The following is a 13,214-nucleotide window of genomic DNA, read 5'->3' as shown; positions in this document are numbered from 1 at the left end:
TCTGGAAGTGCCTCATGTTTTGAAATCCCTGCGTTCCAATGAGTCCCTATTGAGCAGTGAATGGGCTATCAACCAGATTACCCTTTCTCCGTATTCCCGACGGTGTCAACAGCATTGATGTAGTTTTATGCATTTATGTTGAAGAATACCCGTAAGCGGCTACATTGCGCAAGTGGTCACCTGATGCTCCCAGAGAGATTCTCGTGTAAAATAGAGGTAGCCATTACTCCAATCGGTCATACTGAAAAACGAATTGTCCCGATGGATATATTATTGAATAGATATTTGAAAAACACCTTGAGGATTGATTATAAACAACATTTGCCGTGTTTCTGTCGATTTATTATGGAGCTAATTTGGAATATTTTTCGCCGTTTTCGTGACTGCAATTTCCGGGCGATTTCTCAGCCAAACGTGAAGAACAAACGGAGCTATTTCACCTACAAAAATAATATTTTTGGAAAAAAGGAACATTTGCTATCTAACTGGGAGTCTCTCGTGAGTGAACATCTGAAGCTCATCAAAGGTAAACAATTTAATTTGATTGCTTTTCTGATTTCCATGACCAAGTTACCTGCTGCTAGCTGGACAAAATGCTATGCTAGGATATCGATAAACTTACACAAATGCTTGTCTAGCTTTGGCTGTAAAGCATATTTTGAAAATCTGAGATGACAGGGTGATTAACAAAAGGCTAAGCTGTGTCTCTATATTTCATTTGTGATTTTCATGAATAGGAATATTTTCTAGGAATATTTGTCTGTTGCGTAATGCTAATTAGTGTCAGGCGATGATTACGCTCCCGCATGCGGGATGGGGAGTCACTAAAGGTTTTAATAATGTATCCGCGTCATTCTGTTACCGTGGAGTTGCCCACATGACAAGCCAACAACTACCGCAGAGGATAAGGTCATCTCAATGCTCTGTCATGCCTTCAAAGGGCAGTGGATCACACCAGTGAAAGGACTGAGGTGGTTCTGTTTTATTGTAGGATATGAAACCTGATTCATAACTGGGACCTGTATGCTGTATTGGTATGATCTCCTTATGAGGCCTTGTTTTAATCTTTTGATCTTTAATATCAGAGGTTGCAATACAATAGAACTAATGTTGAAGAGGGTTTATGTAGCTAATAGCATTTTCTGCAATCTCACCTAATTTCACCTCCTGCAACAGTTTGTTGATCATGTGAGATGTTTTTCCTGGTTTTAATTACAGTTTGTATTGTACACTGATGATGAAGTCTCTCTCTCAAGTGTCTGATCATCGGAGGGGGCCCTTGTGGTCTGCGTACGGCCATCGAGCTGGCTCTGCTGGGAGCCAAGGTGGTGGTGATTGAGAAGAGGGACACCTTCTCCAGGAACAACGTGCTGCATCTGTGGCCCTACACCATCCATGACCTCAGGGGCCTCGGGGCCAAGAAGTTCTATGGCAAATTCTGTGCTGGAGCCATAGACCACATCAGTAAGTATTGTACTGCTAATATCATTCTTCATCTCATAGGAAATGATGTAGTAATGTTATTCTTCCTTGTTTTGGTGTTCTGCTGGGGAAAACTGACGGAAGTTGAATGTGGCTGAAAGATTTATCAGATGGTAACATTGTTACATGATCGCTTCCTCACTCACTCCACGTTCTACAGTTGGATTTCTTTTTAAATATATATATCTGGCTCGCCCTGCTAAGAAATCTGACGTGCGTGTGAGCGTTATCTCTCTGCAACTGCCGTGCCTTAGATAACAACATGCAAAGTGGAGGAGCCCATAAATGCAAATGCTGTGTGTTACAAAACCACTGCTGAGACAAACTGGCCTTCTGGTGTTATTTATTGGAACATTTGGCAACTGGGTGAAATATCTCCCCCCCCCCCCCCCCCCCCCCCACGGAGATGTTTCCATAGAGATGTCCATCTTGTTCCTGTGAGGCTTATTCTATCCCCTTGTATGATATGCTGCCTTTCCCGACCCTCTTCTTTAGTAACATAGTCCTAAATACTCGCTGATATGGACTTGTGAAGTTGAAAACAATAGACTTACCAGCTGCTAGCTAGCTACACCTCAGAATGTAGTATCAGTTCACAAACCGTTTATCTCGAAGCCTAGCAAGGCCACAGGTTATTAGACTAATTGTGTGTAGTTGGATAAGTGTTGTCAATTCTAAACTGTGGTTCTCGCCTTGAATGCTGATTGGCTAACAGCCGTGGTACATCAGACCATATACCAAGGGTATGACCAAAAGTGTATTTTTACTGCTCTAATTACATTGGTAACCAAATGTATAATAGCAATAAGGCACCTCAGGCTTGTGGTATATGGCCAATACACCACGGTTTAGCTGTGGTATGTTGGCTATATACCACACCCCCTCTGGCCTTGTTGCTTAATTATACTTTGTATGTGTCTGAAGGTATTCGCCAGCTCCAGCTCATGCTACTGAAGGTCTCCCTCATTGTGGGGGTGGAGGTCCATGTCAACGTGGAGTTTGTCAAACTGTTGGAGCCACCGGAGAACCAGGAGAATGAAGGTGACTCTTTTGGTTCAGTCAGAAAATACAGCGTTTCCTACCCCTGGACAGGAACTGGTCATGTTTTTCGTCTTTCTGTCGAACACATTTCAATCCAACACAGTGATATCAGGTCCAGCATCTGTCTGTGAAAGCATGGTTCAGCATTTTAAACCTCCATGCCATGTTAACATAACCTTGGCTATCAGCACTAGACAGCTGGTGTTTACAACTGTTTGTTTCATGCTTAAATGTTTGTTAGAAATCTGCTTTTTACATTTCTGTTAATTGTTGTTCATATTGAGTTTGTATGGTTAACACTATTGCTGATTTTCATTAGTTGACTGCACCAGGTCTTTCTCTCCCTCAAGCCCTGGTACTTGATCAAAATGACATCACACGCCGCAGATGGATTGGCTACCTCTCAATCTTGTGTTCTTGATTTAGAAACACGTGCTCGCATAATTCCATTTACGAGTAGAGGCTGCCTCTAGGTCTGCAGTGAAGTGCATATGCTTTGTATGTCAGTTTTGCTTATTATTAATTTGCCTAATTTTAGTTGATGCAAAATCAAATTTTGTCACATACACATGGTTAGCAATTTTTGTTGAATGACATGCCATAATGCCTTCTGTATTCTATAAAGGCAGCCATATATCTGAGGCATTATTATTACCATGAGCGTGAGGTGACCTGAACTGGGGCCTACATCTATAGTTGAAATCCTAAATTTTCATACACTGAGGTTGGAGTCATTAAACCTTTTTTTTTTTTTTTTTTTAACCACTCCACACTTTTCTTGTGAACAAACTATAGTTTTGGCCAGTCAGTTAGGACATCTACTTTGTGCATGACAAGTAATTTTTCCAACAATTGTTTACAGACAGATTATTTCACTTAATCACAATTCCAGTGGGTCAGAAGTTAACATACACTAAATTGACTGTGCCTTTAAAATAAAGGTTTAGAAGCTGCTGATAAACTAATTGACATAATTTGAGTCAATTGGAGGTGTACCTGTGGAAGTATTTCAAGGTGTACCTGTGGAAGTATTTCAATGCCTACCTTCAAACTCAGTGCCTCTGCTTGACATCATGGGAAAATCAAATGAAATCAGCCAAGTCCTCAGAAAGTAAATTGTGGACCTGCACAAGTCTGGTTCATCCTTGGGAGCAATTTCCAAAACGCCTGAAGGTACCACATTTATCTGTACAAACAATAGTACACAAGTATAAACAGGAAGGAGACGCGTTCTGTCTCCTAGAGATGAACATACCTTGGTGCAAAAAGTGCAAATCAATCCCAGAACAACAGCAAAGGACCTTGTCAAGATGCTGGAGGATACAGGTACAAAAGTATCTATATCCACAGTAAAAACGAGAACTATATCGACATGACCTGAAAGGCAGCTCAGCAAGGAAGAAGCCACTGCTCAAAACGCAATAAGAAGACAGACTACGGTTTGCAACAGCACATGGCGTCAAAGATTGTACTTTTTGGAGAAATGTCCTCTGGTCTGATGAAACAATAATAGTTATGTTTGGCCATAATGACCATTGTTATGTTCGGAGTAAAAATGGGGAGGCTTGCAAGCCGAAGAACACCATCCCAACCGTGAAGCACAGGGGTGGCAGCATCATGTTGTGGGGGTGCTTTGGTGAGGGAGGGACTGGTGAACTTCACAAAATAGATGGCATCATGAGGCAGGAAAATTATGTGGATATATTGAAGCAACATCAAGACATCAGTCAGGCAGTTAAAGCTTGGTCGCAATTGGGTCAAGGTTTTGGAGTGGCCATCACAAAGCCCTGACCTCAATCCTATAGAAAATTTGTGGGCAGAACTGGAAAAGCGTGTGCGAGCAAGGAGGCCTACAAACCTGACTCCGTTACACCAGCTCTGTCAGGAGGAATGGGACTAAATTCACCCAACTTATTTATTTTTAATATTTTCTACATTGTAGATTAATATTGAAGACATCAACTATGAAATGAGACACATGGAATCATGTAACCAAAAAAAAGTGTTAAACAAATCAAAATATATTTGAGATTCTTCAAAGTAGCCACCCTTTGCCTTGACAGCTTTGTACACTCTTGGCATTCTCTCAACCAGCTTCATGAGGTAGTCACCTTGAATGCATTTCAATTAACAGGTGTGCCTTGTTAATTTGTGTTTCTTTCCTTAATGCGTTTGAGACAATCAGTTGTGTTGTGACAAGGTAGTGGTGGGATTCAGAAGATGGAACAGCTCATATAAACAAAGAGAAATGACAAAGAGAAATGACAGTCCATTTTTACTTTAAGACAGTCAGTCAATCTGATAAATGTCAAGGACTTTGAACGTTTCTTCAATTACAGTCGCAACGACCAAGAGCTATGAAGAGACTGGCTCTCGTGAGGTTCACCGCAGGAAAGGATGACCTGTACGTTCATTAGTTAGCTGCTCCTCAGATTGCAGGCCAAATAAATGCTTCAGAGCTCAAGTAACAGACACCTCTCAACATCAACTTTTCAGAGGAGACTGTGTGAATCAGACCTTCATGGTTGAATTGCTGCAAAGAAACCACTACTAAAGGACACCAATACCAAGAAGAGACTTGCTTGGGCCAAGAAACACGAGCAATTAGACCAGTGGAAATCTGTCCTTTCATCTGATGAGTCCAAATTTGACATTTTTGGTTCCAACCGCTGTCTTTGTGAAATGCAGAGTGGTGAACAATTGATCTCTGCATGTGTGGTTCTCACCATGAAGCATGGAGGAGGTGGTGTGGGGGTGCTTTGCTGGTAACACTTGGTGAATTATTTAGTATTCAAGGCACACTTAACCAGCATGACTACCACAGCATTCTGCATCAATTTGCCAGTCCCACTAAGTACAAACCAGATGGGTTATCATTTGTTTTTCAACAGGACAATGACTGAACACACCTCCAGGCTGTGTAATGGCAGCCAACAAGTGCTCAGCATATGTGGGAACTCCTTCAAGATTGTTAAAGCATTCCAGGTGAAGTTGGTTGAGAGAGTGCCCAGAGTGTGCAAAGCTGTCAAGGCAAAGGGGGGTTACTTTGAAGAATCTCAAAATATTTTGATTGAACACTTTTGGTTACTACATGATTTCAAAGTTATGTCTTAACTATTATTCTGCAATGTAAACAAATATAAAGAAACCCTTGAATGAGTCGGTGTCAACTCATAACTAGTACTGTATATTTCTGAAGCTGTATTCCATAGTGCAGCTCAGGGACTAACTTCCCCACTTGATTTTAAACATTGAATTTGAACAAACCCCCTCTTTTTACCCCAGTTCGTTTTTATACTGTAGCATGTGGTTGTCACTCGAATGATAAAGATGGGAGACTAGCTTAAATTTAGGGTTGCAATGTGTCCTCTGCAGCAGTGACGATGTTCTTAAGTGGGTACCTTAGGAGAATGTGCCGTGGGCACGGTGTATTTCTGTGAGACTGTGTGGCAGAAGTGTTGAGCTGATATGGAGAGGGTCTCTGTGTCATTGCCACTTACCACGCTGCGTTGTGAAAGATTACAAACCCTCAGCAAGACTTCAGCTATTTATAGTTGGAGACAACTTAGCTATGTATTTAACAGTGCCTTCACATTAATCAAATAAATAACAAATGCAACCTTAACAGTAATAGAAAATGTTGACTATATATTGCTGTATTGTTATGGCTTGCCACTGCCAACTGTATGTTGTCCTTTTCCCAGGGCCTGGATGGAGAGCAGAGATCAGACCACAAAACCACCCCCTCGTTGACTTTGACTTTGACGTGGTGATTGGCGCAGATGGACGCAGAAACACGCTAGACGGTGAGAAGAACACATGATGGAGACGTTATTTGCTCTACACACAATGTTTGACTGTGTAAACATTTAAAGTTGTCTGTAAGACTCTTGGGCATGGCTGAAGTTGCACACCTGAACAATGTATAAGCCTGGTCTTGGAAACATGGTCAACTAAAGGGGCAAAAACAACAGAATTTGTCCCTTAGCTTGCCAGTCATAAACACTATGGTCATAAAATGCTTTCAATTTCAGTCATGTCTTAAGGGGTAAAGTACAATAGAACTGCACACAAGGTGTTCCAGGATGTGAGAGAACATGCCTGAGGGAATAAGTTGTACTGGGCTATTAACCTACATTTTTGTAAAATAAAAAGTGGTAATTAAACAACTAATTGACCGACATTTTAATTTGTATTTTTTTCGAGCCCAACGCTCTGTTTCTCTAGAGAAATCCAACCATTCACAAGAGAAATCAAGAAGTTTGTGGGACGCTGGGCTGAAGGGAGTTGTAATTTTCATTAAGCAAATATTCAACCTAGTTTAACACAAACTTGGTAATTAACTACAGTGACCATAATCCATTGCACCTGTTTTTTCCAAGTCAGCCAGAGATGAATACACTTTTATGTCTGCTACGTTAGGTTAGCTACACGCAGACCATGAGAGAGGAATGAACACAACGATGAGAGAGAGGGGGATCGAGACAGTTCGTGAAGTATGCCTTATCTACTTTGAGGAACTAGTAAAACTATGTTAGACAGCTCTGCAGCATACTTTGGCAGGCTAGCCTTTCTAAATTGGATGACTGAAGACTGCACAAAGATAACATTGGGTGGCTGCTACTGCCTGAGCAGAGATGTGAAGGTATATATATATATATATATCTATATAGATAGATAGATAGATAGATAGATAGATAGATAGATAGATAGATAGATAGATAGATAGATAGAGCAACAAAAAAAATACAAGGGAACACCAAAATAAAACATCCTAGATCTGAATGAATTAAATATTCTTATTAAATACTTTTTTCTTTACATAGTTTAATGTGCTGACAACAAAATCACACACAAATGATCAATGGAAATCAAATTGATCAACCCATGGAGGTCTTGATTTGGAGTCACACAAAATTAAAGTGGAAAACCACACTACAGGCTGATCCAACTTTGATGTAATGTCCTTAAAACAAGTCAAAATGAGGCTCAGTAGTGTGTGTGGCCTCCACGTGCCTGTATGACCTCCCTACAACGCCTGGGCATGCTCCTGATGAGGTGGCGGATGGTCTCCTAAGGGATCTCCTCCCAGACCTGGACTAAAGCATCCACCAACTCCTGGACAGTCTGTGGTGGATGGAGCGAGACATGATGTCCCAGATGTGCTCAATTGGATTCAGGTCTGGGGAACGGGCGGGCCTATCCATAGCATCAATGCCTTCCTCTTGCAGGAACTGCTGACACACTCCAGCCACATGAGGTCTAGCATTGTCTTGCATTAGGAGGAACCCAGGGCCAACCGCACCAGCATATGGTCTCACAAGGGGTCTGAGGATCTCATCTCGGTACCTAATGGCTGTCAGGCTACCTCTGGCGAGCACATGGAGGGCTGTGCGGCCCCCCAAAGAAATGCCACCACACACCATGACTGACCCACCGCCAAACCGGTCATGCTGGAGGATGTTGCAGGCAGCAGAATGTTCTCCATGGCGTCTCCAGACTCTGTCACGTCTCTCACATGTGCTCAGTGTGAACCTGTTTTCATCTGTGAAGAGCACAGTGCGCCAGTGGCGAATTTGCCAATCTTGGTGTTCTCTGGCAAATGCCAAACGTCCTGCACGGTGTTGGGCTGTAAGCACAACCCCCACCTGTGGACGTCGGGCCCTCATACCACCCTCACGGAGTCTGTTTCTGACCGTTTAAGCAGACACATGCACATTTGTGGCCTGCTGGAGGTCATTTGCAGGGCTCTGGCAGTGCTCCTCCTTGCACAAAGGCGGAGGTAGCGGTCCTGCTGCTGGGTTGTTGCCCTCCTACGGCCTCCTCCACATCTCCTGATGTACTGGCCTGTCTCCTGGTAGCGCCTCCATGCTCTGGACACTACGCTGACAGACACAGCAAACCTTCTTGCCACAGCTCGCATTGATGTGCCATCCTAAATGAGCTGCACTACCTGTGTGGGTTGTAGACTCCGTCTCATGCTACCACTAGAGTGAAAGCACCGCCAGCATTCGAAAGTGACCAAAACATCAGCCAGGAAGCATTGGAAGTGGTCTGTGGTCACCACCTGCAGAACCACTCCTTTATTGGGGGTGTCTTGCTAATTGCCTATAATTTCCACCTGTTGTCTATTCCATTTGCACAACAGCATGTGAAATTTATTGTCAATCAGTGTTGCTTCCTAAGTGGACAGTTTGATTTCACAGAAGTGTGATTGACTTGGAGTTTTTTTTGAGCAGTATATATATATATATATATATATATATATATATATTGTACTACTTAAATAGGAAGTTACTATGATGTCTACAGTATGTGGATATGACAGACAATGGAAAATTTTTCATTGTTTTGGCAATTGAATGTTCACTATTTTTGGCTTTGGAATGTCTATTATAAAATCATGTTACATAAAAAATTAAAAAATTAAATCAAGCCATGATAATTTTAGAGTACTTGTCTTCATCTGCAGTTAACTCTAGATAGTGCAGGTAATCTTTGACCTGTGTCACATTACCCAGAAGTCTCCCGGAGAAGATGAACAGCTGGTATACAGATGGAATCTGGTCATGTGACTGGTGAAAGTCTATTACACTACTTGGATCAGGCTTGAGTGTAGTCTGTATCTAAAAAAAGAAAAGCATGGGTTCGTTGTCAACCAGACAGGAGTATTGCTCAGACAAAGTTTGAAGGTAGTATTTTAAAATGCCCCTAATGCTTTTTGATCTATGTCATTACCTTAACCTTTATCAGCCTGTATTTCCTTAACACTATGTAATAACAAATTATTGCTCCGACTTATCGCAATCTGACTCAGTTTAATGTGGTATAAAATTATTAACTTCCTAGATGTTGAGTATCAGCAGAATGAATAACAGTGCTTTGCCGCATACTGTAGGTTTCAGGAGGAAAGAGTTCCGGGGCAAGCTGGCCATAGCCATCACAGCCAACTTCATTAACAGGAATACCACAGCCGAGGCCAAGGTGGAGGAGATCAGCGGCGTGGCCTTCATCTTCAACCAGAAGTTCTTCCTGGAGCTCAAAGAGGAAACCGGTGGGTCATCTCACAAACCTGACCACACACACCTTCTGTACCCCTCTCCTTGGACCTGTTTGTGCGGTCTTTCCAACTTTATGGTCATTGATGTGCGATCAGGCTGATTTTACCTGGAATGGTGATACCCTAGGTGTCATCACATCAGTCCATTGGGAACCGCAATAAAATGTTTTAATCCATGAAACCAGTGTGTCTCCTACAAAGGGAGTGTTTTGCTGAAGTACCAGCAGATGAAATGTTTCCCATGCTAACACACCATGGAGGATCTAGTGCTGCTGATTCTAGCAGCCTGCTTGGCTTTGTGAGGTTCAACAGTGTGTGAAGACAGGCTGGAATCTCCTCTCCTCAAATCCCCTCTTAATGAAAGGGTTGTGTACCATCACTCACGTTGGTCATGATACACACCACATTTGGAACATGATCCTCCCACTGACCGTGTCAAACAATTTGGTTGTATGGTCAACATGACTGACAGTTGTTTATGAAGCTTTGTGTTGCCTTGTGATTGCAGGGATTGATCTGGAGAACATTGTGTACTACAGAGACAACACGCACTACTTTGTGATGACCGCAAAGAAGCAGAGTCTGCTGGACAAGGGAGTCATCATTCATGTGAGTGTTTTGTTTTGCTACTTTGTGCTCAATATGCCACTCTCCCACAGCGCAGATATTTACAGCTCTGCCATTGTGCCCCATCTGCCAGAGGGTGCCAAATCGCAGCCATGGCATTAAACTGGGAATAAAAACACAACACTAGATGTATTTGAGCGGGGAAAATGTGTTGCTGGGTGAGAAGGATGTGTTGGGGGGAGGGGTCTTAACTAGACGTGTGTGTGTGGACGCACGCGTTTAGCGAGACGTGTGGGGGGGTGGAAGCTAAAATCAAATTTTATTTGTCACATACACATGGTTAGCAGACGTTAATGCGGGTGTAGCAATATGCTTGTGCTTCTAGTTCCGACCGTGCAGTAATATCTAACAAGTAATCTAACAATTTCACAACTACCTTATATATATATATACACACACACACACACACACACACACACACACACACGTAAAGGAATGAATATGTACATAAAGATATATGAATGAGCGATGGCCGAACGGCATAGGCAAGATGCAGTAGATGGTATAGAGTACATTTGAGATGAGTATTGAAGGGTATGTAAACATTATTTAAAGTGGCTAGTGATACATTTATTACATAAATTTTTCATTATTAAAGTGGCTAGAGGTGAGTCAGTATGTTGGCAGCAGCCACTCAATGTTAGTGATGGCTGTTTAACAGTCTGATGGCCTTGAGATAGAAGCTGTTTTTCAGTCTCTCGGTCCCAGCTTTGATGAACCTGTACTGACCTTGCCTTCTGGATGATAGCTTTGTGAACAGGCAGTGGCTCGGGTGGTTGTTGTCCTTGATGATCTTTATGGCCTTCCTGTGACATCGGGTGGTGTAGGTGTCCTGGAGGGCAGGTAGTTTGCACCCGGTGATGCGTTGTGCAAACCTCATTACCCTCCGGAGAGCCTTAAGGTTGTGGGCGGAGCACCGTACCAGGCGGTGATACAGCCCGACAGGATGCTCTCGATTGTGCATCTGTAAAAGTTTTTGTTCACCACGCTGTCTGTGTGGTTGGACCATTTCAGCTTGTCCGTGATGTGTACGCAGAGGAATTTAAAACTTTCCACCTTCTCCACTACTGTCCCGTCGATGTGGATAGGTGGCTGCTCCCTCTGCTGTTTCCTGAAGTCCAAGATCATCTCCTTTCTTTTGTTGACGTTGAGTGTGAGGTTATTTTCCTGACACCACACTCCGAGGGCCCTCACCTCCTCCCTGTAGGCCATCTCATCGTTGTTGATAATCAAGCCTACCACTGTAGTGTCGTCTGCAAACTTGATGATTGAGGTGTGCATGGCCACGCAGTCGTGGGTGAACAGGAAGTACAGGAGAGGGCTGAGAACACACCCTTGTGGGGCTCCAGTGTTGAGGATCAGCGGGATGAAGATGTTTCCTACCCTCACCACCTGGGTGCGGCCCGTCAGGAAGCTTAATGAAGATTTTGGAGGGTACTATGGCCCTTCTTACCAGACATGTTTGTTTCTGTCGGCGGTTGCGTGAAGAAACCATGTGGCTGTACCGACTCTGACGTATAATGAGTGAGCCATGTTTCTGTGGAACAAAGCACATTACAATCTCGGTCTCTCTGGACACGAACCCTTGCTCGGATTTCTTCTACCTTGTTGTCAAGAGACTGGAAATTGGCGAGTAGTGTGTGTGTGTGTGGACGCACGCGTTTAACTAGGCGTGTGTGTGTGGACGCACGCGTTTAACTAGGCGTGTGTGTGTGGACGCACGCGTTTAACTAGGCGTGTGTGTGGACGCACGCGTTTAACTAGGCGTGTGTGTGTGTGGACGCACGCGTTTAACTAGGCGTGTGTGTGTGGACGCACGCGTTTAACTAGGCGTGTGTGTGTGGACGCACGCGTTTAACTAGGCGTGTGTGTGTGGACGCACGCGTTTAACTAGGCGTGTGTGTGTGTGGACGCACGCGTTTAACTAGGCGTGTGTGTGGACGCACGCGTTTAACTAGGCGTGTGTGTGTGGACGCACGCGTTTAACTAGGCGTGTGTGTGTGGACGCACGCGTTTAACTAGGCGTGTGTGTGTGGACGCACGCGTTTAACTAGGCGTGTGTGTGTGGACGCACGCGTTTAACTAGGCGTGTGTGTGTGGACGCACGCGTTTAACTAGGCGTGTGTGTGTGGACGCACGCGTTTAACTAGGCGTGTGTGGACGCACGCGTTTAACTAGGCGTGTGTGTGTGGACGCACGCGTTTAACTAGGCGTGTGTGTGTGGACGCACGCGTTTAACTAGGCGTGTGTGTGTGGACGCACGCGTTTAACTAGGCGTGTGTGGACGCACGCGTTTAACTAGGCGTGTGTGGACGCACGCGTTTAACTAGGCGTGTGTGGACGCACGCGTTTAACTAGGCGTGTGTGGACGCACGCGTTTAACTAGGCGTGTGTGGACGCACGCGTTTAACTAGGCGTGTGTGTGTGGACGCACGCGTTTAACTAGGCGTGTGTGTGTGGACGCACGCGTTTAACTAGGCGTGTGGGGACGCACGCGTTTAACTAGGCGTGTGTGTGGGGACGCACGTGTTTAACTAGGCGTGTGTCAAATCAAATTTTATTTGTCACATACACATGGTTAGCAGATGTTAATGCGAGTGTAGCGAAATGCTTGTGCTTCTAGTTCCGACAATGCAGTAATAACCAACCAGTAATCTAACTAACAATTCCAAAACTACTGTCTTGTACACAGTGTAAGGGGATAAAGAATATGTACATAAGGATATATGAATGAGTGATGGTACAGAGCAGCATAGGCAAAATACAGTAGATGGTATCGAGTACAGTATATACATATGAGATGAGTATGTAAACAAAGTGGCATAGTTAAAGTGGCTAGTGATACATGTATTACATAAGGATACAGTTGATGATATAGAGTACAGTATATACGTATGCATATGAGATGAATAATGTAGTGTAAGTAACATTATATAAGGTAGCATTGTTTAAAGTGGCTAGTGATATATTTACAACATTTCCCATCAATTCCCATTATTAAAGT

General features: G+C 43.6%; 1 protein-coding gene across 7 annotated transcripts in view; it reads left to right on the top strand.

Annotated features, from left to right (window-relative positions):
• mical2b (microtubule associated monooxygenase, calponin and LIM domain containing 2b) overlaps nucleotides 1-13,214 on the top strand; it is an 89,494-nt gene that overhangs the window by 22,315 nt on the left and 53,965 nt on the right. For all 7 annotated transcript variants that reach the window (XM_036958150.1, XM_036958151.1, XM_021575471.2 and 4 more), the window contains exons 3-7: nucleotides 1,257-1,464; nucleotides 2,407-2,523; nucleotides 6,228-6,329; nucleotides 9,422-9,577; nucleotides 10,092-10,192. In XM_036958150.1, coding sequence (XP_036814045.1) covers nucleotides 1,257-1,464; nucleotides 2,407-2,523; nucleotides 6,228-6,329; nucleotides 9,422-9,577; nucleotides 10,092-10,192 — 684 coding nt within the window. The remainder of the gene's footprint in view (nucleotides 1-1,256; nucleotides 1,465-2,406; nucleotides 2,524-6,227; nucleotides 6,330-9,421; nucleotides 9,578-10,091; nucleotides 10,193-13,214) is intronic.

The sequence above is a fragment of the Oncorhynchus mykiss genome, chromosome 2, assembly GCF_013265735.2.
Source record: "Oncorhynchus mykiss isolate Arlee chromosome 2, USDA_OmykA_1.1, whole genome shotgun sequence".
Taxonomy (NCBI): Eukaryota; Metazoa; Chordata; class Actinopteri; order Salmoniformes; family Salmonidae; genus Oncorhynchus; species Oncorhynchus mykiss.
This window is presented reverse-complemented; position numbering and strand designations above follow the sequence as displayed.